The sequence below is a fragment of the Rosa chinensis genome, chromosome 7, assembly GCF_002994745.2.
Source record: "Rosa chinensis cultivar Old Blush chromosome 7, RchiOBHm-V2, whole genome shotgun sequence".
In the NCBI taxonomy this organism is placed as follows: Eukaryota; Viridiplantae; Streptophyta; class Magnoliopsida; order Rosales; family Rosaceae; genus Rosa; species Rosa chinensis.
In genome coordinates this window covers 26,461,679-26,488,709 of record NC_037094.1, presented here as the reverse complement: position 1 = coordinate 26,488,709, position 27,031 = coordinate 26,461,679, and the positions used below count along the sequence as shown (strand labels likewise).

At 40.0% G+C, this 27,031-nt stretch overlaps 2 protein-coding genes and 1 non-coding gene across 3 annotated transcripts; 2 read left to right on the top strand and 1 right to left on the bottom strand.

Moving 5' to 3' along the window:
- The first annotated feature begins 204 nt into the window (after nucleotides 1-204).
- On the top strand, nucleotides 205-332 carry LOC112181043. Its single transcript, XR_002928655.1, has one exon. It is a non-coding gene; the product is annotated as a U6atac minor spliceosomal RNA (small nuclear RNA).
- Nucleotides 333-378: 46 nt separating this feature from the next.
- Nucleotides 379-2,748, top strand: LOC112180768 (pentatricopeptide repeat-containing protein At5g46580, chloroplastic). Its single transcript, XM_024319336.2, has one exon. It carries the CDS (start codon nucleotides 501-503, stop codon nucleotides 2,637-2,639), a length of 2,139 nt encoding a protein of 712 aa, XP_024175104.1. The 5' UTR covers nucleotides 379-500; the 3' UTR covers nucleotides 2,640-2,748.
- Nucleotides 2,749-3,082: 334 nt separating this feature from the next.
- Nucleotides 3,083-8,949, bottom strand: LOC112180767 (protein phosphatase 2C 29). Its single transcript, XM_024319335.2, has 4 exons — nucleotides 6,844-8,949; nucleotides 5,603-5,716; nucleotides 5,073-5,337; nucleotides 3,083-3,768 (listed from the first exon to the last, which is right to left on the bottom strand). The coding sequence occupies exons 1-4, from the start codon at nucleotides 8,692-8,694 to the stop codon at nucleotides 3,644-3,646; spliced, it is 2,355 nt and encodes a 784-aa protein (XP_024175103.1). The 5' UTR covers nucleotides 8,695-8,949; the 3' UTR covers nucleotides 3,083-3,643.
- Between the last annotated feature and the right edge of the window lie 18,082 nt (nucleotides 8,950-27,031).

The following is a 27,031-nucleotide window of genomic DNA, read 5'->3' as shown; positions in this document are numbered from 1 at the left end:
TCAATACCAAAATCCAAATCACAAAGCATGGAAATCCTAGTTTAATAGATCAGACCCTTACTTTTCTTAAAGAAACCTCCCCCGGTTTGATCTCTAAATCACAATTCAATATAGCGACCTTGTTCTTAAACCTTCATAAGACTCCCACATCGGAACGAAGTTTTATTTATCTTCTTTATATAGCCTAGTATTACTATTAGATCTGTGTTCGTAGAAAGGAGAGATGGTTGGCATCTCCCCTGACAGGGACGGGAACAGTCTTCGGACTTACCTGTTACCACACATCCGGTTAAGGCTACCCACCCTTGTGGTGGATCTTACCCCAATTTTTTTTTTTTTTTTCCTTCATTTTTTTGGTGACTGTTCAAATATCTAGCTACTGTGTTTCTGATGATTATTGTTAGGGTTCTGTTTCAGTTTTTGGCTGGGTTTTAGATAAGGGTGACAACAAACAAAAACCCATCTCTGTTAGCAAAACAGAGACACACCTTCATTCTCTTATGGCTACTACTAGTACTAGTAGCATTCACTTCACTGTGAATTCCTCAGAAACCAAGAGACCCATCTTCTTCACTTCACCAATCAAACTAATCCCACCCAAAAGATTCACCATTTCTTGCAGGTCTACCAAGTCCCCTCCAAAATCTCCACCAGATTTATCACAACCCAATAACAAGAACAAAACCCCATCTTTGTCTGACCAACTCAAGCCTCTAACCACCACCACTCTCTCCACCCCTCCTCCCAAAGACCAACCCCAAGTCCTATCCAAGCCCAAGTCCATCTGGGTCAACCCGGCCAAGCCCAAACGCTCTGTGCTATCCCTCCAGAGGCAGAAGCGCTCTCTCTACTCCTACAATCCTCAGGTCAGAGATCTCAGGCTCTTTGCCCAGAAGCTCAATGACTGTGACTCCTCTCAAGAAGCATTCTTGGCTGCTCTAGAAGAAATCCCACACCCACCCACCAGAGAAAATGCCCTTTTGATTCTCAACAGCTTGAAGCCATGGCAGAAAACCCACATGTTCTTCAACTGGGTCAAGTCCCAGAACCTGTTTCCAATGGAGACCATCTTCTACAATGTCACCATGAAGTCCATGAGGTTTGGGAGGCAGTTTCAGCTCATTGAGGAGCTTGCTGAGGAGATGATAGGCAATGGGGTTGCGCTTGACAACATTACTTACTCCACTATAATCACTTGTGCCAAAAGGTCCAAGCTTTTCGACAAGGCGGTGGAGTGGTTTGAGAGGATGTACAAGACTGGTTTGATGCCTGATGAGGTGACTTACTCTGCTATTTTAGATGTTTATGCCAAATTGGGCAAGGTTGAGGAGGTGCTTAGTTTATATGAGAGAGGGAGGGCTAGTGGGTGGACACCTGACCCTATTGCATTTTCTGTGTTGGGTAAGATGTTTGGTGAGGCTGGGGACTATGATGGTATTAGGTATGTCTTGCAGGAAATGGCTTCTATTGGTGTGAAGCCTAATTTGGTCGTGTACAATACGTTGTTAGAGGCAATGGGGAAGGCTGGAAAGCCTGGTTTAGCTAGGAGTTTGTTCGAAGAAATGGTTGCATCCGGGCTGAAACCGAATGAGAAAACATTGACTGCGCTTGTTAAGATCTATGGCAAGGCGAGGTGGGCTAGAGACGCGTTGGAATTGTGGGAGCGGATGAGGTCGAATCAGTGGCCGATGGACTTCATTTTGTACAACACATTGTTGAATATGTGTGCTGACCTTGGCTTGGAGGATGAGGCTAAGAGGCTTTTCGAGGATATGAAGCAGTCAGAGCACTGTAGGCCGGATAGTTATAGTTACACGGCAATGTTGAACATCTTTGGGAGTGGTGGGAATGCTGATGAGGCCATGGAGTTGTTTGAAGAAATGTCCAAGAAGGGTGTGCACCTCAATGTCATGGGTTGCACTTGTTTGATACAATGCTTGGGGAGAGCTAAAAGATTTGGTGATATGGTTCGAGTCTTCAATGTTGCAGTTGAAAGAGGGGTTAAACCAGATGATAGGCTCTGTGGGTGTTTACTGTCTGTTGTGTCGTTGTGTGAAAAAACTGAGGATGAGGATATGGTCTTTTCATGCTTGCAGCAGGCTAATCCGAAGTTGGTTACCCTCGTAAAAGTGCTGCAAGATGAGAAAGTAGGGTTTGAGGCAATTAAAGACGAATTTAGGGATGTTATTGGTAGCACTGCAGTTGAATCCAGAAGACCCTTCTGCAATTGCTTGATTGATATATGCAGAAACAAAAATAACCACGAGAGAGCTCATGAGCTGCTCTATCTAGGAACCCTATATGGGTTGTATCCGGGTTTACACAACAAGACAGCGAATGAGTGGTGTTTAGATGTTAGGTCACTATCCATTGGTGCTGCTCACACTGCACTTGAAGAGTGGATGGGAACTCTATACAAAATTGTTCAGCGTGAAGAGGCTCTGCCGAAGTTGTTTTCTGCTCAAACCGGTGCTGGAACTCACAAATTCTCTCAAGGACTGGCCCATTCATTTGGTTCTCATGTGAAGAAGTTGGCTGCACCATTTCGGCAGAGTGAAGAGAAAGCTGGTTGTTTTGTGGCAACTCGGGAGGATTTAGTGTCGTGGGTGCGGTCACAGGCACAATCAATCACCGCTTAATATGTTTATACTCAACTCTGTAGTTTCCAAATGTGAAATGTATTATTTGATTTGGATCATTGTACATTTCACTATAAATTTTATATATCAGAATAGTTTGAGGCACAAATGTGAAATATATTATCTGAACGCATTTCCTAAGAACAAGAAGATTGTTAATTGGCCCCTTCCATATCCATACTATGAATGCCAGAACACGTTTTCGACTTCATATAGTTTGCTGTTATGTCATGCCCAAACTAGTACCTGCAGAGTTCACAATGCGCAGCTAAAAAGCACATGACTGTACTAGGTTATCCAAGCAGCGTTTTGCAACTGCTCGTAATTAAAAATCCCACAATCTTCTGTAGGTAGTTTTCCATCGAAATGGGAACCAATTTCACGAGGATCAGTCCAGGGTGACCTAATGCTAAACAAAATTAACAAGTCACTACACAAAGAAGTTGGTAAAATTTTGAACTCTTCATATCCGCAATGGGTGGAAACCCCACCTTCAAAATTACAGCTGCTCAGGTATTGACAAGGGAATGCTCAAAGTTCAGTAAGTAAATTCTGTACCCCCACCAATTTACAAAACACATTTTCGGCTCCGGAAAAGATACAAAAGAGAAAGGCACAGATGAAATGGAAAGAGTCTGCACCTATTTGCAAATTTTCTATTTTTTTGTTCTTTTAAGTCTAAAAGAAATGGGACAAAAATAAAACATTTTTTTTTCCCCTAAAGAGCATTTCCCAACTACTCCATCTGCGGATTCTCATTTTCATCACTGAACCCAATATCTTGCATCTATTTTGAAGATGATATCTAACATCAGCCTTTCGCCATTACCATCCCCTACTAGTTGTATGCTTATGCTGTGAGACAGAAAACAAAACCTAATGGACCCCCATGGACTACGGTCAGCAGCAAAGCTTTCCATACTGCTTGCAGACTATCTCTAGCTGAAATTCGAAATTGCAATATAGCTTGTATAGAAAACATTGCTTGCTTGTGTATAATGTCGTCAAAGGTACTTTCCTGATGACTTCCAAATTCTTCCTTCAAGTGATATGACCATAACAGTAACATCATCGTGATACTTCCTGCGATCTCCTTGAGGGATGTCCAGTAATTCATGGAAATCCATTCCTGCAAACCAAAAGAGTTCAGACTCCCAACAATATAAGTACAATTGCTAATTAACAATAATGTAGACTCCCATTCCAGAATCCAACTCAATCCCTCCATTGACATAATTCCTGAAATACTGTAAGAACAAACTCCTTCCCACCATTTAAAAGTACAACAAGTAAAAGGTTCTAGTTAGTAATTACACTGGTGCAAAGCTTGGAACATCATGCGACAATCAATCCCAAAGTTTGAGGCTAATAGAAAAATTAACATCTTTTATCATTTTCAATTTTAACTAATTGTTTAAGTCTATGTATGTCTTAGGCCAAAAGACCCTGGGGCATAAACCTTATGAATGTTAGGTGCATAAGAGGGCACATTCCATAAGCTCCATTAACAGCCAAAAACCGACTGTATAGTCAGATAGAAACAGCACAGGAAATAAACTAGCTATTACTGAAATCTAAATATGCATCATCACATGCATCCACGACAACCTCATTCACTGAAAGACACTTACATGTGCACACAACATATATGCATATATCAGGCTATCAGCATAAAATAGTAAATACATTAGAGAAGAGAACAATAAGTACAAACCACTTTGAGATACCTTCATCTTTCTTCAAAGAATATATTAACAAGTAATACCATTAAAATAATCAAAATCTCTTCAAATTATCAGCATTACATTTTACAACAAGAAAAAATATCACGAATTCACAGCTGATATAAGATCCAGCAGTCCTAAAATCCACAGGAAGAAAAGAAAGAATGGGTTCTATGTAAATCTATTGGACATTGAAGGCCAAAACTCAACAATTTCACCTACTTTATCCTTGAGGACCTTGACAAGTATCGTGAGTCTCACATAGAAAAAAAAATCCATATATGTTATTCTTTCTGACCAAATTGTTCCAAGGAAGATCTCTTTTTGTACTCTCGCACTCCAACACTAAGACAAAGGAGTGCAAATAGTGTAGTGCATGAGAGCAAAGACCTTTGGCCATAATCAAGTATGATATTAACTAATCAATGAATCCTACCTTAGGTTATAGCTCTTCAAAAGCACAAAGCATAACCATCACATTGGGTCAGGCAATAGTTATGGAGGTCAGTGCATTTCCGTTCTTTGGCACATTATCTTATTATATAATAAATAAAAGTATTCCAATGCTAAACTCGTGCATGTATTTTAACACCTTGCTACTACTAAAGTTACCATTCCAAATACTTTAAAAGGAGACCCAAAAAAAAAAAAAAAATAACTTATATACAATTATGAAAACATTATTATAAGGAGAAATGACAAAGCGTACCGGCTTTCTTTGCAGCACGGAAAAGAAGCTCCTCTATCAGGTGTTGTGCAGGGTCTCCCTCGGGAAACTTCTCCATAAAATTCTCCACATGAGAAACAACTTCCTGATTGCTTAGATACTGATACAGACCGTCAGATGAAAGAATCAAAAACTGATCACTAGGGCAGAGTCTGTGGTGGCGAAGAGAAGGCAAACATGAGATGTATGGTGCGGTACCAATGTACTCATTCCGAAACATTTCCAATAGCGGAGCATTGAACTTGGGCTGCATAAACAATGCAGATCACATCATTACCAACTGTAAAATATTTTTCTTATTGGACTAGGCAAAACAAGCAAGTTGTACATGGTATGCTACATGCAGCAGTCAAAACACCAAATTTTAAATCGTTTTGGCCAACCATGACAAGTTTTAGTCTGCTTCTCAGAGATAGTAGTAATATTCTTATATGTAGTGGGATCAAGAGTTAACAGCAAACTACGCAAAAAGTGATATATATTAGGACAATTAACAAGTACATCCATAGGACCTGTTTCAGAAAGCCTGCCCCAAACGCTCTGGTAACCTTAAGACGACCTTTCACTCTATCATTGAGAATACAGTTTTTGTCATCTGGGTGTTCATTCTTGATTCTTATCACTTCCTGCAAATTGAAAACAGAATTGTTTAAAAGGTAAGTAGAACTAAGCAAAGATGCATCCACAATATGACCAGGAAACTAAAATATGATGTAGTGACAAAAGGAAGCTTGGGCTGGATAAACAATAAGAATAGAATTGTTCAAAGAAGAAACTCAACAGTCATCGTCAATGAAATAACAAAAAAGATTGTGCCACTGCATGTTATCGTGAGAAAGTTACTCTGGACCGCTGACGTGAAAACATAGACAAGGAGAAATTAACAGAAAACACTGCATAATTAAAAATATACATAGACAAACTATATATTCACATGGAGACATTAAGCATCCAAAGGAAAAGGACATCAGCAAGGAAGGTTCCATACATCATCCCTGTCCATTGGGGATCAATGTTGATGAAAAAGGAAAATGACAAGACAGAAATAAATATGGAACAAGAAAAGGGAAGATTCCTCAATTCTTTCAGCCTACCATGTCCCACCACAGGCAAACAAGGTGCTGATGTGAATTGAACAGGATCAGGTTTAACCAACAGATGATACAATGGGGTAGTCTTATTTAAACAGAAAACAAGGTGCTGATGTGAATTGAACAGGATCAGGTTTAACCGACAGATGATACAATGGGGTAGTCTTATACACAGTTGAAACATACTGCCAATACTTTCTTCTCCTCCAGTGGGTGAACAAAATTTGAAGAAGTAGAAAGCAAAGAATAATGCAAACCAAAGGAGTTTAGCCCAAACATAATATGCGAGTTTAACATCTAGCTCTAGCAGTCTGCACTAAGCACATCGCTAAAATGTGTGCTTCAGCCTGTAAAAACTCTCAACAGAATCTAAGACCAAGATGCATGAAAGCATGAGCAGGAGATAAAACAGCCAAGCATGCTGCTTTAAATTGTAGGGAACAGCAACTAAAGAACCAAGAACTGTGTTAAACAATCACGTATTTGGCTTAAGCCCTTGAAAAAGTTGCTTATATTGATGTTGAATCTTGTAGAGCAAAATAATCCCCAGATATAAAATGCTAAACAAACTGTATGTCAAGAGGGTGGTATCAGAAATGACTAATCAAACCATAGTAGCATGAGATAATAGAGCTACATTACATGAGGACCAGAGAACTTACTTCTTCAATGCTTGTGCTGTGATCAGTGGACAGCTGCAATGCGGCCAATCTCATTGGTTGAGTAGGAGCCTCATCACCCACAGCTGAGGATGCCTCAGTTATGTCCTCAGCACTCAACCCATTGTCCTTCTGCCCCCCTGATTTCACGCTTGTACCAACTTCCTCCGGCTCATAATGTGCAACAATCGCCCTACTGTCCCCCACATTCATCACATACACATCTTCATCCCTCATTAGCACAACCAACAAACACGACCCCATCAAAGCAAGCTCTGGATTTGTATCAATGACCTTATCAGTCATATCCAAATAAGCAAGCTCCGTCACCTGTAAAGCCCTTGACAATGCCCTCAACACCAATTCATGATCGACCGGACCCTCCTTCCTTCTCCTACCAGGCGGAGCAGACCTCTCCTCCACTCTATTCTCAACCTCAACCTTCTCTTTATCCTCCAAACCAAACCTCCATGGAAACAGCTTCTTACCAGGACCCTGGCCATCCTTATGCTTAGATAATCCCTGCTTCAATTTCGACAACAAAAGCCACCTCCTACTCTCAGCAGAACCAGCCGAACCAGCATTGCTGACAGTGAGAGCATCATCCACAGAAAACGCAAACCTCTCTGAACCTGAAAGGTCAAGCCCTTCTTCAGCCTCAGCCTCGCGGAGTAACTCCCACAGCCGGCGCCTCCTCCCTTCCGGTTGAAAGGTCACTCTCTTTGTCCGATCACCTGCCCCCGAGGGGTCAGAATTCGAATTCGACCCATTTCCAGCATCTGAAACTTCCCCATCAATTTTAGCCTCACCCTCTGAAGCAAGATTTGGTGAGCTAGTAGTAGCATTAACTTGTTGGGCAACATCTGGTGGGTTTGTATGACTGCCTTCTTGGGCTTCCTCATCATCATCAACCTCCCAAAACAAGCCCTGAAGCTCATTGTAAAAAGCACGGTAAAGATTCCCCATCAAGAACTCCGGCGCATCAGGGCCGTTAAACCCATCATAAATCCCAACAAAGAGCCACCCTTGCTCCTCCGAAACCACCACATGTACCCGGTCCTCCCCGGCTTTGCCGAGAGCCCACTGGACATTGGTCTCATTATTCCTCGCCGTCTCGTGCTCCTCCCCGTTCGCCGGTGGTCCCTCCTTCCGGCCGACGAAATTATTGAGCACCGGCACCACCCACGGCCGTTGCTTCTTCTCGAAGTTGCGGTAAAACGCCTTCCGGATCCCGGAAATGCCCTTCTTCCGCCTCTTCTTGGCGTAAAGGCCGCCGAGCGGCGCCGAGAAGTGGACATCGCCGTCCGGTCCGGGCGGGTTCGAGTCAAGCGGACCGGAGAGCGCCCCACGCTCTATCGGACCGGAGAGAAAGAAGCCGCCGCGCTCCATTGGGCCGGAGGGCTCGCCTCCCCGCGGCACCGGCTGGAGAGGCAGGGCACTAAACGACGACGTACTCTCGAAACCATTGACGATGCTGCCCCTCACACCGCCGCCGAAGCCACCGTTGACACTGTCAGTGGCATCGTCGTAAATATTGTCAAGCTGGAGGACAGTCCGGGGAGTGGAGCTGTTGGCACTGACGGAGGCGCCGGAGATGGCCTTGAACCCGGTCTCGGGGAGGCCGGGCCGGGCGCGGGTCTCGTGCGGCGGCGAGAACCGGAGGGAGTTGGAAGGGGAAAGAAAGCGATCCGACTGAGTGGGGGAGAGGAAGCGAGCGGAGGACCTTACATAGCAGAAAGAATGGCCTAGGGTTTCGTCCAAGGGCTCGGAGGCGGAGAAGACGACGTCGTTGTGGTCGGGGGTTGGGTGAGCCGATCTGAAGCAAGAGGAGAGGGTGGAGACTCCACTTCCCATCACATTTGACTCGGCTCAACTGCCTTTCACCTAGCTCTGCCCTCACACCGAGAAAACTAACAAGAAAAGGGAGCTTCCTCCCTCTCTCTCTCTCTCTCACTCTCGTTTACCTACGCGATTTTCCGGCAGAGCTCAACAACCCAAATAGCACCAAAGGACATTTTTTAAAAAAATTGAAAAATAGAAAAGAAAGAAGGAACTGAGAGAGCCAAAGTTTGAGAGAGAGAGAGAGAACGAGTGCCAGTGTTTTTTTTATATTTTAGTTGAGAAGACTCACTGACCTTCGTTTTTAACTTTTATAGAGAGAGAAAAAAGAAACCCTATCTTTTTTTTTTTTTTACAATTGAGTGAGGTAGTAAGTCAGCTCGGTTACGTAATTTTTTTATATAAAAAAAAAAAAAAAACTCTTAACCCACCTTATTCTTACATATGTCAATGAAAATCGAACTCATGACCTTTATAATGTTGAAATTATAATTTACCAACATGTCACAGCTCGCCGACATAACTTACATTAGCAAGTTAGTAACACACCTATTAAATATGTATTTATCTTGAGGGTAACCCAATAAAGTCAAATTAATCTCTCTTGCAAGCACACAAATCTAAAGACTATCCAAACCTTCGACATAAACCGGTGAGGAGAAATTCTTAGGGAAGGCAACATGAATACCCAAAACATCTCCCGCTACACCCATGTAAGGGTCTTGATTGACTAGAAGTACTAGCTATGTGGCACTTTTGCCATATCTAAGATTCTCTCCACTTTTGCCCTATCTAAGATTCTCTCACTGGTGTGAGTTGGGACCAGAATGCTAGTCTTGGTGGTTCCATGCTAGGTTACTTAACTAACTTTACCACACCAAATAGTTAGAGAAATTATATATATATATATATATATATATACACACACACTTTTTGGGCTTTTGTAATTTTTTTGTTATTGAAGGTTACACCTGGCGCGTTATCTAGGTGGGGTGCCACGTCGGAAGCCACGTGTTTGGTGGAGTGGGGTAGGGGAGGAAAGTGGTGTGACTAATTTGGCCCTGACCGGGGGCACCGTTACTGTTGTACTCCCTACTGTTTAGGGAAAGGGGCAGGGAAGGGCGGGACTGTAGGGTCAATGTGGAAAACCGAGGCGGGAGAAAAAGGGTTGTCCTTTAGGGGTGCTTTTGTCCTTTTCGTTGTTTTGGGATGACTGGGACACCACCCTGTGTTTTATCGACTCCCAGCCCAAGGCCCAATCTGGGGTTGACCACCACCTTTCTCGTCCATGATAAATTACTATTCTACCCTTCTTGGTTTTTGATGCATATTTAGCAAGAGCAATTATATGACAAAAAAATTTAGTATGGTAATCTGGTTTCCATTCAAATGGAAGCAATTACAAGTCTAGTTGGAAGTTGGAACGAAGTGCTACTTCATTTTAGTTTTGAAATTCTGTGGACTGAATTTATGGATAGTAGTCAACATGCATTTAATCATTGATATTTTATTAAAGTAGTAAAAATTGCAATAAATTAGATTAGAGTGGTAAAACATCTCAAACTTATCATTTATGATTTTCAAATTTTATTTTTAGATAATTGAAATTACTTCTACATGTGTCGCTCGATAACCTAGAACTTATTGTCTATGTCTTATCTGTCATGAGTTTTGATTCCCTTAATTATGTATTCAGAGGCGGAAAGAAACTCAACAGTGTGAGTCGCGTTGTGTTCAGGAACAAAACGTGATTTCTTTTTTGAGCTTTTGGGACCATATTACTCAATCAATGAGAATCGTCTATATATAATCTCATTCAATTCAATGTGAGAATTATTAACCAGTAAGAATGAGTGAATTACCTCAAACATGTCCATTCTGATTTCAAATTTCATGTTCAAGTAATCAAAATAACTTTTACAATGTCACTAACTCAGACTTATCGTTTATGTCTTATCTGTCACGAATTTTGATTCCTTTAATTAGTCATCTAGAAGTGGACAAAAACTCAACAGAGTGAATTGTATTGTGTTGAGCACCAAAACATCATTACTTTTGTGGGCTAGAGAACCATGCTACTCAATTAGAAAGAACCATTCATATACAAAATAAGCAACCAAAGCTTTTCCATAAAACTATTTTGAAAAAATCATCAATTGGACTTTCATTTCGCTTCCATGGTCAAATAGTACGATAATCCAACAATGTGAATCGTATTGTACTGTGGGACCGTGGCATCATATGGCTCAATGACAAATATTCAACCAAAGCTTTTTTTTTTATAAAACTATTGTGAAAGCATCTATTGGATTATCTTTCACGAGTTTTATTTCGCTTTTCCATGTCAATAGTTAGCAAGCGTGTAATATTGTCTCATTTGATTCAAGTTGTAATTGAACCATCAGGCTGCTATAATCCTCTGTATTTTTCTGATGAAACTTTACTGACTATCAAAGAACAGTAAAATACCTCTAACATATCCTTTATGATTTTAAATTTCATTTTTCAGATAATTGAATAACTTCTACATGTGTCGCTTGATAACTTAGAACGTGCCATTTATGTCTTATCTATCACAAATTATTATGGAAGTCGTTCAAAGACAGACAAAAACTAAATAGCGTGAATTGTGTTGTGTTCATCAACAAAACGTGTTTCCTTTTGTGCGCTCGTGGGACCATATTACTCCAATCACAAAAAATCATCCATATACAAATATGAAATATCCAATGTTTTTTCATAAGACTACTGCGAATAAAGCATCTATTGGATTATCTTTCATTCTTTCACGAGTTTCATTTCGCTTTTCTATGGTCAATAGTTAGCAAGCGTGTAATATGCGTATGGTAATCTCATTTGATTCAAGTTGTAATTGAACCATCATGCTGCTAATCATCTGTATTTTTCTAATTAAACTTTATTGATCATCAAAGAATGGTAAAATACCTCAATCTTATCCTTTATGATTTTAAATTTCATTTTTCAGATAATTGAATAACTCTTACATGTCTTGCTTGATAACTTAGAATGTACCATTCATGTATTATCTGTCAGAAATTTTGATTCCCTTAATTAGTCGTTCAGAAATAGACAGAAACTAAATAGCATGAATTGTGTTGTGTTCATCAACAAAACGTGATTCATTTTGTAGGCTCGTGGGACCATTACTTAATCACAAAATATCATCCATATACAAATATCCAAGCGTTTTTCATAAGACTATTGCGAAAGCATCTATTGGATTATTTTCCCCGAGTTTCATTTCGCTTTTCCATGGTCAATAGTTAGCAAGCGTGTAATATGCAAATGGTAATCTCATTTGATTCAAGTTGTAATTGAATCATCATGCTGCTAGTCATCTGTATTTTCTGACAAAACTTTACCAACTATAAAAGAATGGTAAAACACCTCAAAATTATCCTTTATGATTTTAAATTTCATTTTCAGATAATTGAAATAACTTCTACATGTGTAGCTTAATAACTTAGTACATATCATAAATGTCTTATTTGTTACAAGTTTTGATTCCTTGAATTAGTCGTTCAGAGACATACATCAAATTCCCCTAAACTAAATAGCATGAATTGTGATGTGTTCAAAACCGTGATTCCTTTTGTGCACTCGTGGGGCCATATTACTCATTCACAAAAAACCACCCATATATGAGTATCCAAGGTTTTTTCATAAGAATATTGCGAAATCATCCATTGGACTATCTTTAATGAATTTCATTTCGCTTTCCACGGCCAATAGCTTGCCAGCAAGCATGTAATATGTATATGGTAATCTCGTTCAATTCAAGTTGTAATACCTTGTTAGGTTCCATATTTGGGATCCCGGAGGAGTGGAACTTGATGAATTGTTTCTACTTGGAATGGTCCTTACTAGCACATTTTTGGCTAGGGTAATAATTAAGGAAACTATTGTCATTTGGAGGCCAAGGATTGATCGATGTCAAATATGGATTATGTTATCTTTTAAATAAAGCTTCTTTTTGTTCCTTATTTAAAAAGAGGATCAAATGATTTAGAGATTTGGGTTATGGAGATATTTCGATGGGTTTTGTGCTGCTTTGTTTTGGTTGGTCTCTAAGTTTTCGCCGGCCGATCTGGTGACGTTTCTGTGTCACCCTTGGGTTTGGCTAGTGGCGGCAACGTCACTACGTTATCTCTCTCCTGGTCGATCTGCACTGTGGTTGAAGCTTGCTGGGCTTGTTTGTCTTCGTTTGTTTGTTCTTTTTCTTTGATCCCGGTTTGGGTCTTTCGCTTGTAATGTTGTTTCTTGTTGAATAAAAATCCTTCCATCGCCAAAAAAAAAAAAAACTATTTCATTAATAACATAGTAATATTACAGAGCCATAGTGGACAAACAAAATAAGTCCCCTCTAAGCGCAATATTAGCCTAACATTTAAAGCCCAAAAAGTAAGTTGAAATACACGCGGCTTTAAAAATGTTCATCCCGATCATCTCAGTTCACGACCAACCAATCTCGATGAGGCACAACCCTTTCATCTGTCGTTACCTTGAAGAGCTGAACTAGCACCACCGCAAGCATCTAGACCACCATACCGCAGCCTGACTCCACCACTAATCGCCAGCAAGGAACCAGACAATACCATGGAGGCATGGACACCAACAAACGAGAAAGAGAGCATTTCTATACATGTAGAGGTTTCTAAAAGTGATTGACTTTGAATTAACTTGGATTATGTTTAAACATTCAACAAAGAGGCATTGGAACCTTATTTTGTTTGGGAGACATCTAAATACTAGTACATATGATTCCTTTTCTTGCCATACTACTTTAAAGAAACTCATTGTGCTGTCACTTCTTGACAATTGGACTGCTAAATTTATACTTAATTAGGGACCATATCGTCCCCAATATTTTAAGAACGACCAAGTTATCTTAATTAACTGTTAAAGTGGTCAGCATATTAAAATAAAACTCCATTACAAGGAGTTAACCCCTTCCTACTTACTTTCTCTAAGAGATCAAAGTACTTGGATAGTATAATACTCTTAAACATGTTGTTAATTATAGTTTTTGTCTTTTGGTAAGAAACTTTATGTTGTCTGAACTAAAACTCCAACTTCACAGAGCAGATGAATTTACCATATATACCAAACCAAGCTGCCCTACAGGCATATGCTTTGATATTATATTAGTAATTTAGAACAAGTCAATGAGAAGGAAAAGCAAAACACAATTGAGAACGACTCATGTCTTATATATAATTAATAGAGAGCACAAACTCAAGTCACTCAGCATAAAATATGGATCTAGAGAGCTCTCAAAAAACAAAACAGAAAAAACATAAAATATGGATGATGCAAAAATGATGGGCATTAAACAACTAGCTCAATGAACATGACATTTAGATAAAAAAAAATTAAGAAAATTAATTAGAATAAGTAATTTAAGGGGTTTTTGTTTTTGGGTGGCAGCAATGTTTGGCTTTATAAAAGAATCTGGAGGAGAAAGTTAACACAGTTACTGCAATTCCCACCAGTTCTTGTGTTGTTTCTTTGTGTTTTTTTAAAAGTAAGATTCAACCTCAGCTTCCAGGAATATGAGAAAAGAACAACGTTTGGTCGACGGCAGCACAGTTGGTCAACGACCGATGTCACATTGTTGGATTCGTCCAAGATAGATCCCTTCTTATAAGTGATATTAATTATGGGATTTCATTAATCACAAGTTGCTTAGGGTATGGACCAAAGTTCTCAAACTATGAAACCATGAAAGATTAATGCAACATTCTCAAACCATGAAAAAATAGATTCTTGTTCAAGTAAATCTCTATTTGTGTTTGGCCCAAACCCTATATTACTTGACCTAGTGGTAATAGAGTTAAATTAGAAGGATCTAGATATTCCTATTCAATGTATGATTATATTTCCTTGTATGATTCGGATTATATGCATTGTAATCCTCTATATAAAGAGGCCCCTATTATCAATGAGAATACACATCAATTTTCTCTCAATTTCTGATTCCCTAAAACACGTTATCAGCACGAGCCCTAACCCTAGCACTAAAAACCAAAACCCTAAAACTCTTCTCACCAAATCCCCTGCAGCTCCTACGCGCCTTACGTTCGCTGCTTCCCGAGAGCGCGCCCTAATTCTACTGCCCCCGCAGCCCTACGCTCGCTCGCTGCCCCCGCAGCTCTTACGCACCCCTGCGATTGCTGCTCCACGCGTGCGTGCTCTGCATCTGCTGCCCCGTAGCCCTGCAGCACCAGCAGCCTACCCCCGCAGCTCCCGTGTTCAGCTAGCCTCGCCCAAAGCTCTCCTGCCTCGCACATCCCTGCAGCCTGTTTTCCAACACGCCTGCATCAACATGCGCGTGTTCTCAAGTCTCGAATCAACAAGTAAGTTTTTAAAATTAAAGTTTCCTTTTTTGAAGTTTTTCATTCTTTTCTTCTTTTTCTCGGGGACTTGCAACCTCCCTTCTTCTACCCCCTTTCTTCTTCAAAGGGGAGACCAAAATGCCGAACTGTGGGGGTTCGTGCTCACTCCAAGCTTGGAGCTTGTAGAGTCCTCCAAACTTAGAGTTTGTTGAGATAAAACGATCAACCACAAACATCATTGTTTCGATCTAATCCAACCCCACTTGGAATAGAATTTCTTGGAAGCGATTAAGCTCGGAAATTCCTAATCTCTTGGAAGCGAATACGCTCAGAAATTTTTATTGTTTTTGTGGTAGCCTATTTCACTCCGAAACTAACCCTACTTTCTTATTGTTTTTCAGAATGAGTAACCTGAACAAGTTGAGCTTTGCTCCACTAGAGTCAACAGGCGCAGGATACCACAAGTGGGTCCGTGATGTGCGCCAACATCTTCAGGCTGATGGGATCCTGAGTACGATCCAAGAGCCAAGTCAGGATGTGCTTACTCCTCAACAAGCTGCTGCTTTTGAAGCAAATAGAGCTACGAGAGAGGGGAATGAAACTAAAGCCATCATTCTCATGACAAGACACATGAATGACGAGCTCCAGAATGAGTACCTCAATAAGGAAGACTCAAGCAAACTATGGGTAGAACTCGAGCAGCGTTTTGGCAACGTCCGTGATTCCCTGCTTCCAGACTTAGAAGTGAGATGGCATAGTCTCCGCTTCTGTGATTTCAAGTCTGTACTTGACTAAAATTCGGAAGCACTTCGTATCAAGTCTTTGATGGAATTCTGTGGGCAGAAAATCACTGATACGATGTTGATCGAGAAGACTCTTTCTACCTTCCCCGTCTCTGCATCGATAGTAGCTAAGATCTATCAGATTGATGTCAATGCTAGACGCATCACAAGATTTCATGAGCTTATTGGTGCCATGAATGTGGCTGAAAAGCACGATAACATACTTGTGAAGAACTATAACTCTAGACCCGTGGGAGCCAAGTCAGTTTCGGAGTCTAATTATAGTCGCGCCCCTAAGAGAGGTTGCAAGGAGCGAAACTCTAAGGATAGGGATAGTTCTCACCCTAAAGAGGAAGGAAACCGCCAAGATAGGCGTGCACAGAACAGTGGTGGTAAACATGTGAAGAGAGAGAGAGAGAGAGAGAGGCCAAGCCTCCAGTTATGGTGGAGACGCCACCAAGGAGAGAAACCGTCCCCAAAACACTTCTAAAGCACCTCGATCAAGGGAACTTGACCATAAAGATGCTTGTCTTAGATGTGGACTACCTAGACATTGGGCAAGGGCGTGTAAAGCATCCCAGAATGTTGCAAACGCATACAAGATGTATCGTGAAGCAAGGGAGGCAAATTACATGGAACAAGAAGAAGATCAAGATGGCAATCTCGATCTAAGGGTGGAAGACTTCAAGGATCAAGACCCAGAAACTGGAGATTTTGATTAAGTCTTTTTATTTTCCAAGAGATGTAGGCAATTGCCATATTATTTTTGTAGTAGATGCCAATGGTTTAATCTTTCTTCAAAGTAGGTGTACTCAATACAAATGTGATGTCTAGGAAGTTTTTGAGATTAGTGGTACTTAAGAGAGTCCTGCTCCACCGACATCTCTCTACTCACCTGGTCACATTTGTGTTGGAATTACCGAAAGAAGTTAGACGACTACCATTGTTTTGCATTAGTTAGTTTTTGGATTAGATTTTCTCTTGTGAAAGAGACAATGATGTAATTCCGTTGGCTTATTAATAAAAGTTGCGTTCTTTTCTTCATGACTCCTTTTTAATTACGAGCTTTTCTTTTAGGAATGGATTCTGGAGAACTACAATGTCTTGCGGATAGTGCGACTACACATGCCATTCTACGCCATAGGCAATTATTCTTAGAGATATTGCCTACTCATTCCTCTGTGACTACGATGGCTGAGCCATCAGGTTTAGTTCAAGGACATGGAATGGCCCAATTCCTATTGCCAAATGGCACCTTGATTAAAGTCGCAGAACCTCTCTACGCTCCTAAGGCAAATCAAACCTTATTGAGCTTTAAAGATATAAGAGCCAATGGATTCCATGCGGAAACGCATACTGAGAATGGAAAAGAGTTCCTTTGCATTACCTCTAATAACTGCGGATGAAAGCGCATCTTAGAGAAGCTTATATGGCAATCTAGTGGACTTTATGTCACTACAATTTGACCAGTTGAATCCAATAATATCATAAGAGAAGAGCTCTTGGATTCTGACACATATTGGCTTTGGCATGACCGACTAGGACATCCTGGTCGTGATATGATGCTCCGTATACTATAGACTTCACACGGACATCCATTCTTCAGAGTGAGAAGAAGCAAGAATCGAAAATTGATTCCAGGACTTAGTAAGACAGCAGCCACCGCAGCATCTGGCGCTGCAGCTGTCTTGGGATGCCATAGGGCGGCCTAAGTCCCTTGTGACAACGCCATAAATGGCGCTACCCATGGCCATGACGCCATGGATGATTCTTCCAATGGCCAAGACGCCATGGATGCCACTTTCCATGGTTCCAACACCATGATGGGTGATGTAGTCACACATTTTGCTTCTAATAGTGCTACAGACGCTCATGCCCAACCAAAATCCTCATTGGTTGCTTCTAAGGCCCCTCGCTCATTTTGCAAAGCCTGTTCATTTAGGAAATTAGGACTGAGACCGTCCTACGCAAATGATCCCAAAATACTCATTCCGTTCTTATAGAGAATCCAAGGGGACATCTGTGGACCAATTCAACCATCATGCGGACCTTTTAAATACTTTATGGTATTGGTTAATGAGTTGACACGCTGGTCACATGTCGCGCTGTTGTCCACTCGAAATGCTGCTTATGCTAAACTCCTCGCCCAAATTATCCGTCTACGGGCTCACTACCCTGACCATCCCATTAAGACAATTCGACTTGATAATGTCAGGGAGTTTACATCGAAAACGTTCGATGACTGTTGCATATAACTGGGGATTGATGTAGAGCATCAAGTTTTCCATGTTCATACCAAAAATGGTCTCGCAGAAGCCACTATCAAACGACTACATATGATAACACGGACATTGGTTATGCGCACCAGTCTCCCTGTTTCTGCTTGGGGATATGCAATATTGCATGAAGTGATGCTAATTCATCTACGACCCACTGTAACGCAGAAACCCAAGCTTACTCTGCGTTACAGCTAGTGACTAGGTACAAGCCTGATATCTCACACTTACGCATTTTTGGGTGTGCCATTTATGTGCCCATTACACCGCCACAGCGTACTAAGATAGGTCCACAATGACGAATGAGCATCTATGTTGGCTATGAATCTCCAACTATCGTCCGCTATCTTGAACCCTTGACAAGCGATCTATTTACCGCTAGAATTGCGGATTGTCACTTTGATGAGACAGTCTTCCCATCGTTAGGGGGAGATAAGAACACAGATGTTCAACAGGAACGACATGAATTGTCGTGGTCTGTCCCTACTATGTCTCATCTCGATCCCCGTATCGCATAGTTCGAACTTGGAGTGCGAAGAATAATCGAGCTCCAAAACGTAGCAGAAACTCTACCTGATGCGTTTTCTGATGTTGCCAAAGTGACTAGATCACACATACCTGCTGCAAACTTGCCTGCAAGGATTGATGTCCCGAATACTAGACATAACGCTACTCCTGTGACACTAGGAGATGGCGCCGTTGCCCAGAATGGCAATGATGTGGTGCCTATGGCCGCAGGTCACGCAAGGAAGCGCGGTACACCGATTGGTTCGAAGGATACTCGCCCTAAAAAGAGAGCGAATGAGGCATAAACAAATCCTTTAATCATCGATATTCAAAATCCGTCCCATGAGAATGTTCCGGATTATGGTTATGTTCAAGAGACATCATTGAGGGACGCCACAATGTCAGAACCTATCCCTGAGAACGTAGAGATCTCTGTAAATTACACTAGTGTACATGGGACGTGGGAAAGAAACTTCATCATGATCGATGATATATTCGCGTATTCAGTGGCGCGTGAGATTATTGAGACCGATGACATTGAACCACGCTCCGTTGATGAATGCCAATGTAGAGCTGAATGGCCAAAATGGAAAGATGCGATCCAGGCAGAACTTGATTCTCTAGCGAAAATAAAGGTATTTGGTAAAGTTGTACCAATACCGCCCAACACCAAACCAGTTGGTCACAAATGGGTATTCGTTTGAAAGCGTAATGAGAGAAATGAGATTGTAAGATACAAAGCTCGCCTTGTGGCGCAAGGCTTCTCACAACACCCTGGAATCGACTACGAGGAGACCTATTCTCCAGTAATGGACGTCATAACGTTCCGCTACCTTTTTAGTTTGGTAGTTTCCGAAAAATTGAACATGCAGCTTATGGACGTGGTTACTACGTATCTATATGGAGATCTAGATACAGAAATATACATGAAGGTTCCTGATGGACTTCAGTTACCCAAATCAAGTGGCTCTAAACCACGGAGCGCGTTTGCTATAAGGTTGAAACGCTCACTATATGGATTGAAACAATCCGGACGGATATGGTATAACCGTCTAAGTGACTACTTGATTGGTAAGGGATATGTCAACAATGAACCATGCCCATGTGTGTTCATAAAAAAGACAAGTTCCGGATTTGCAATAGTTGCGGTTTATGTCGATGACATGAACATAATTGGCACCCTTAAAGAGCTAAGGGAAACCACTGAACACTTGAAATCCGAGTTTGAGATGAAAGATCTTGGGAAAGAACGGTTTTGCCTCAGTTTGGAACTTGAGCACCATAGAGATGGTATCAATCAGCTTATACCCAAAAGATGCTTAGGCGTTTCAACACTGACAAGATTAAGCTTTCAAGCACCCCAATGGTCGTCTGTAGTCTTGATCCAAAGAAGGATCCATTTCCTCCAAAAGATGACGATGAAGAAGTGATAGAGGCAAAAGTGCCTTACCTAAGTGCAATAGGCGCATTATTGTACTTAGCACAATGCACAAGACCAGACATCTCATTCGCTGTGAACTTGTTAGTTAGATATAGCTCTGCGCCAACACGACACCATTGGACTGGTGTTAAAGATATCTTTCGATACCTAAGTGGTACGATTGATATGGGATTGTTCTATCCCTACAGAGAGACGATGGTTTCAGACCTAGCTATCAAGTGCAAGGGATGCCACATAGGGTGGACTGCGTTCCCTCTACCCATCCCAAAATGATATAAGTGTTTTTGGAAGGTTTTGCTGATGCTGGGTACCTCTTTGACCCACATAAAGGTCACTTCCAAACTGGTTATGTATTCACCATGGGAAAGACCGCGATATCTTGGAGGTCTACAAAACAGACCTTAGTCGCTACCTCTTCGAATCATGCAGAGATTATTGCTCTTTACGAAGCAGTTCGTGAATATATATGGCTTCGATCCATAGTTACGCATGTTCGAGGCAATTGTGGTCTGAAGTCTATCACATATGAGCCAACGAGCATTTATGAGGATAATGCTGCTTACATTGAACAAATGAAGCAAGGCTACATCAAATGCGACAACACCAAGCACATATCGCCCAAATTCTTCTACAATCAGCAACAACGGAAGCTCCTCAAGATCAAAGTAAACCAGGTTAGATCTGAGGACAATGTGGCAGACTTGTTTACTAAGTCATTGCCCAAATCCACGTTCGAGAGACATGTGTCAAGAATTGGCTTGCGAAAATTATCTGAACTCCCATGATCGTAGTCATCAGGGGGAGATGTCTTCATGTTAGTCTTGAAGCGTGAAGGGTGTGTTGTGCTCTTTTTCCCCTTCGACCGAGGTTATTTTAGTCCCACTGGGTTTTTTTTACTCGGCAAAGTTTTTAGATAGGCAATGAAAGAAGCACCGCGTTTGGGCAACACAAGGGGGAGTTTCAAGTAAATCTCTATTTGTGTTTGGCCTAAACCCTAAGTTACTTGACGTAGTGGTAATAGGGTTAAATTAGAAGGATCTAGATATTCCTATTCAATGTATGATTACCTTTCCTTGTATGATTCGGATTCTATACATTGTAATCATTTATATAAAGAGACCCCTATTATCAATGAGAATACACAACAATTTTCTCTCAATTTCTGATTCCCTAAAACAAATATGATATTATAGTGTGGGGTTTTTGTTAATAGAAACCAACATACAAAATTAAAATGACTCATACATTATATTTCAAAGTTAATTTGAACCAATATTTGACGGGTCAAGCTAACTAAAAAAAATCAACTAATACCCCATTTAAAAGGACTAAATGATGTAGAACGGATGATGACTAGAATCGAAGAGCCTTTCATCACAAAAAATGAAAAATTGGTTTGCTGCAAATTTTTCATTCAGTGTCAAAATGCCAGTTGCTATACCTTCCGACGTAGTTTCGGGCCTCAAAACTGCAATTTACTATTTTTCCAGCAATTTAGGTTTTCTAATTCAATTTGGATTTGTTTTGTTTTAATTCGTGGGCTTTTAGGATTCATTGTTAGACGCTCTAGGGTTTCATTTCTCTTATATAAGCAACTTTAAACGGCTGCATAACCTGTTTTTCATATTACTATCATAAATTTCTCTGGTGGACTCCAGAATTATTGTTTAGGATCTATAGCAAGTCCAAGTTACTTCCGATTGCGTCACTAAATATGCTCCTTAGAAGACAATATGTAGCAAAGACACCGAATGAAAAACTAGTGAGCCTTCAACAACAATGTACTCAATTGAGGAACTGCTAAAAATTTCATAGACGAAAGGAACATATACTGTTCATACATGTTTGCTAAACCATAACATTAAGTGATAACCGCTAGTGATAACGCACACTCCTTTAGAGCTTAAACGATTCAGCCCAAGAGAAAAGACGAAGCAAGCTTTAATTGTACTAGCGGTGGCCGGAAAGTCAAATATTGTTATTTAGGCTAGAAATCCGACAAAACCTGAAACTTAAACTAGAACCTAGCAACGACAAGAGTCAATCACTGCGGCAATTGCACAAGCTCGATTTAGGTCTTTTGGTTTGCAATAGCTACATATTTTTGTCTCTGGTCTTCCTACATTTTGACATTTGACCTAATGTTGGGCTTGCAAATTCGATCTCAATTAGGTCATGGGTGCATTCATGTTAGAGTAATAGTGTCTTTGTATCTAAGGATGCAGTTAGTCCTAGCAGCTAAGTCCTCGATGGTTGATGGATATGTTTTTGGTGGGCAAGTTCTGGTTTCTATTTGAGGGTAGTTTCCTAAAAGGTGGTTGTGCTGTGCATTGCTGATATACTACTCAAATCAAGATTTGAGATGCGGGTCAAACCTAAATCCGTGTTTGAAATTTGTTTAATTTCTTCGCCCATGATCGTGAGTTATACTCATTTTTTGTCAGGTCTTGATCACATAGTCTATTCTAACTAATCTTAAAGTCCTTATGAAACATGTTTTGCTTAGGCCTATTCTTCGTGCTGAGTGATAATCATGCCACGTGACACACCATATTCACCGATAGGACTCTTTATTTCAAAATCTCATATCCTAATTGTTCTCATCTATAATTGTTTGAAATGTGAAAAAATCTCCTTTCACAATAATGTAACTAATAGATAAAAGTTTTTACATGATACGAAATCGTGACCGCGTAATTAACCGCTTACTAATGGTGATTAGAATATATAACCAAACTTGAAACCATAAGAGCCAAAGCTATGATAAATAAGTAAACTATATCTTCATATAAATGAACGAAAAGTAAAATAAACTCAATCATTTCATTAATCAAGGTGCATATATATATATATATATATATATATATATTGAATAGGTTTAAGTGGAGTGAGTGGGGTGATGGATTTAGTGCATCGATTTTAGGAGGAAGAAAAGGGTGATTTGTGATCGGCAGATGGTTGACTTTGATCCATGTTACGTGCCATCAAGGATTAATTGGCAGTGCAACAACCACTCAAAACCCACTTTGAAAATCTTGAAATCGATCGAACCACCACATTTTCATTTTTCTTTAAAACAAATTGAAAGTTTAACCTACATGGACCACTACATGTATAATGACTAATCATGCTCATGCTACATACCTAGACAAGACAAATTTTAACAACACATTTTGAATTTTATTATTTTAGAGAATAGAATCTAGTCTCGCATTTATTGTCGGAACTAAATTTCAAAATTTTAAATAGAAATCAGTTTTAGTCTCTTTGCATGGTCAAAACATTATATGGTTGATTCGGAAATGTTGCCTCCATCTTACTTTTCGATGAAATGATTTTTTGTCTAAATGTATGTAGATGCTGACAGTTTAACAACTCAAGGCTTCATTCTGTACTTCATTTTTATAGCAAATTGTTCACGCAATTGACTTATTTTGAAGGGTTTATGGTGTCAACATATCTCATGTTAAGTGTGTTTGGTTTATTGCAACTTACAACCATATAGTTACAAATTTATTAAGTCATATTGGAATCCTAGTTGATCATGACTGAATTACCAAGCAACTCTGATCAAGATCCATGGTTTACTCGAATTGGACCTTAAGCCAAAACCATGGTGTCGGAAGATGGAATCCGTGCTTAAAATGCATGAGACTAAAGATGGTGTTGGAATAGATCTCCATCGAGGAAGATGCTGAAGCGACGAAGAATCAAATTATCACCATATTTATTTCTTTTTCTACTTCTTTAAGTGTAGGATGTCAATATAACCCAAAGGCATTGTGGGTCTCAACCCTACCAAAGCGATTCTGCTAGATGCCATTTTAGATGTACCGTACAAAGATTACTTAGTTTTGAGCATTAGGGTTACTGTTAGCCTGTTAGGTTCGCCCAAGTGATGAGGGAAGGCAATAAATTGGATTAGAATTAGGCTTCTAATTTAACCAAAAAATTAGTTAGTAAATGTTGACGGTTTATCAACATAATAATATATTTTTTCAAAGAAAAATGAGAAAACAATCTATACGTCATAACAGTTTGACAAGAAAAGGGATAGAATGACTACAGTGGTGCATGTAGGTTAACCAACTATGTTTAACCTACATGCACCACTACATGTATAATGATTAATCATGCTCATGCTACGTACCTAGACAAGACAAATTTGAACAACACATTTTGAAATTTATTATTTTAGAGAATAGAATCTCGTCTTGCATTTATTGTCGGAACTAAATTTCAAAATTTTAAACAGAAATCGGTTTTAGTCTCTTTGCATGGTCAAAACGTTATATGGTTGATTTAGAAATGTTGCCCCCATCTTACTTTTCGATGAAATGATTTTTTGTCTAAATGTATGTAGATGCTGACAGTTTAACAACACAAGGCTTCATTCTGTACTTCATTTTTATGGCAAATTGTTCCCGCAATTGACTTATTTTGAAAGGTTTATGGTGTCAAGTAGGGCTATCAATTCTGACACGACCCGATAACACGATTCACAACCCACAAGAAATAAAGCGGGTTGAACCCGCATGATTAAAAAGCGGGTCAGTCGTGGGTCAATCCGCCATGACCCATTTAATAAATGGGTCGGTCATGAGTCAACTCGCCAACACGAAGTGAACCCGTATAACCCGATTATGCTATACTTCATCTTGAAATTTTGGACGTTGGGAGTATTTAATCATAAGATTAGAGAATTTGAAATATTTTGCTTTATAATCATTGGATTGAATTATATATAATTATTTATATTCTTCGTCTTGTGGAGTTTTTAGTGAATTTAATCAATTTATGCATTTTTTTTAGTTAAATGGGTCGCATTGTTAACCCTTAAATTGGTCATTTTGTCACGACACGACCTATTTATTAAATGGGTTAAGCAGGTTGGAAACGGGTAACCCGTTTAATAAATAGGTTGGGTTTATGTATAAATTTTTGACATGATTATTAAATGGGTTGGGTTTGGGTTTGTCTCCTGCGACACGATAAATACATTCACCCGACACAACCCATTGACAGTCCTAGTGTCAAGTGTCAACATATCTCATGTTAAGTGTGTTTGGTTTATTTTGCGCTCATGTTAAGTGTGTTTGGTTTATTTTTCCTCATGTTAAGTGTGTTTGGTTTATTGGAACTTACAACCATATAGTTACAAATTTATTAAGTCATATTGCAATCCTAGTTGATCATGACTGAATTACCAAGCAACTCTGATCAAGATCCATGGTTTACTCGAACTGGACCTTAAGCCAAAATCATGGTGTCGGAAGATGGAATCCGTGCTTAAAATGCATGGCACTAAAGATGGTGTCAGAATAGATCTCCACTAAGGAAGATGCTGAAGCGACGAAGAATCAAATTATCACCATATTTATTTCTTTTTCTACTTCTTTTTTTAAGTGCAGGATGTCAATATAACCCAAAGGCGTTGTGGGTCTCAACCCTACCAAAGCGATTCTGCTAGATGCTATTTTAGATGTACCGTACAAAGATTACTTAATTTTAGGGCTGGCCGTGGTACGGTTGCCGGAGTTTTTGACGTCAGCTGAATACCGACCGAAACTCTTCAGTTTCGCCAAATGTGTTGTCGTAGCCGTGCCGGAGCTTTCGGTTACCGAAGCTTGCGGTTACCGCATTCAACGGTCGGTTTTGACCGGTATTTGAAAATTTCGATCGTCAGAATTTAGAGGACTGCAGAGATAAAATCCGAAGAAGGAGATGAGGATTGTAGTATGAGGAGGAAGAAGAAACAGAAAGAAGGAAGAGCACAGAGGTGGAAGAATAGAGAAAAGAAGAAAAATGATGAGAAAATGGAGGAAGAAGAACAAGAATAAGAATATGAGAAGAACAAAAGTCAGAAATGAAGAGAGAGAGAGAGAGAGAGAGAGAGAGAGAGAGAGAGAGAGAGAGAGAGAGAGTGTGCAGAGAGAAAGAAAACATAGGAGGAAGAGACTGTGAAAGAACGAAGAAAGAGAAATGTCTCGAAGTAGAAGACAAGAAAGAGTTGTTAATTTTCGTGATTTCTGATTCAAGTATATTTGTTTAGTTATGCGCATCAAATAACAAAGAAAGCTTGTGGCCTAGTGGTAAGTGGCTTGAGTTTGTAGCGAGAATGGCAAGGGTTTGATCCTTGACAGACGCAAGAGGGGAGTATTTTTTGGAATTAAATCCAGAAACATCTATATCGGCTGGTTCGGTATCATCGAACCTTTGCGATTGGCTGTACCACTACAGAGCCGAAAAAGTTGCTCCGGTACGGTAGTACCGTGCCGACTCTTCAGTTACCGACTTTGTCGGCGCCGACACCGCCGGTTTTCGGTCGGTTCCGGCAGGGATGGTAATTAGAGCCAGCCCTGCTTAATTTTGAGCATTAGGGTTACTGTTAGCCTGTTGTTAGGTTTGCCCAAGTGATGAGGGAAGACAATAAATTGGATTAGAATTAGGCTTCTAATTTAACCAAAAAATTAGTTAGTAAACGTTGACGGTTTAACAACAGAATAATATATTTTTTCAAAGAAAAAGGAGAAAAAAATTTATACGTCATAACAGTTTGACAATAAAAGTTTACCAAGTATATACAACATCTGGAGATAGACCTAGTCCAGATTCCAATCGATCTGTGTTTTATTTAAATTTGATGAGACAATGAGAGAGTGAGAGGTTTGATTTTTCTGGGTTGACGACATTTTTTCTTATTTGTCTTTGTTCTAGTGGGGGGACCTTAGAGTATCAAAAGGCTCAATTTGTCCAAAGCCACTGTAGTAACGACGAAAACTAAAAAGGGAAGAAAGGAAAAGAAGCTCAAACTTTAGTTTGAAATCATCAAAAAAGGTCAATAACCATTTCAAAACACATCGCTGCTATAACATGAGTTCGTCTACTGTACATAAATTTACTGATACGTCAAGTAAATTAGTTCGACACAAAGATAGGTTAACTCGGTACAGAGATAAATTAATTTGAAATCAAGTTAAGTTAGTCTAC

Bases quoted from the DNA above. Each gene is read 5' to 3' on its own strand.
- LOC112180768 (XM_024319336.2), top strand. From the start codon at position 501: ATGGCTACTACTAGTACTAGTAGCATTCACTTCACTGTGAATTCCTCA.
- LOC112180767 (XM_024319335.2), bottom strand. From the start codon at position 8,694: ATGGGAAGTGGAGTCTCCACCCTCTCCTCTTGCTTCAGATCGGCTCAC. The intron at 5,338-5,602 runs GTCCTATGGATG...TTGTTTATGCAG, and splicing joins GGGCAGGCTTTCTGAAACAG to CCCAAGTTCAATGCTCCGCT. The intron at 3,769-5,072 runs GTACGCTTTGTC...TTTGGTTTGCAG, and splicing joins CCGTGCTGCAAAGAAAGCCG to GAATGGATTTCCATGAATTA.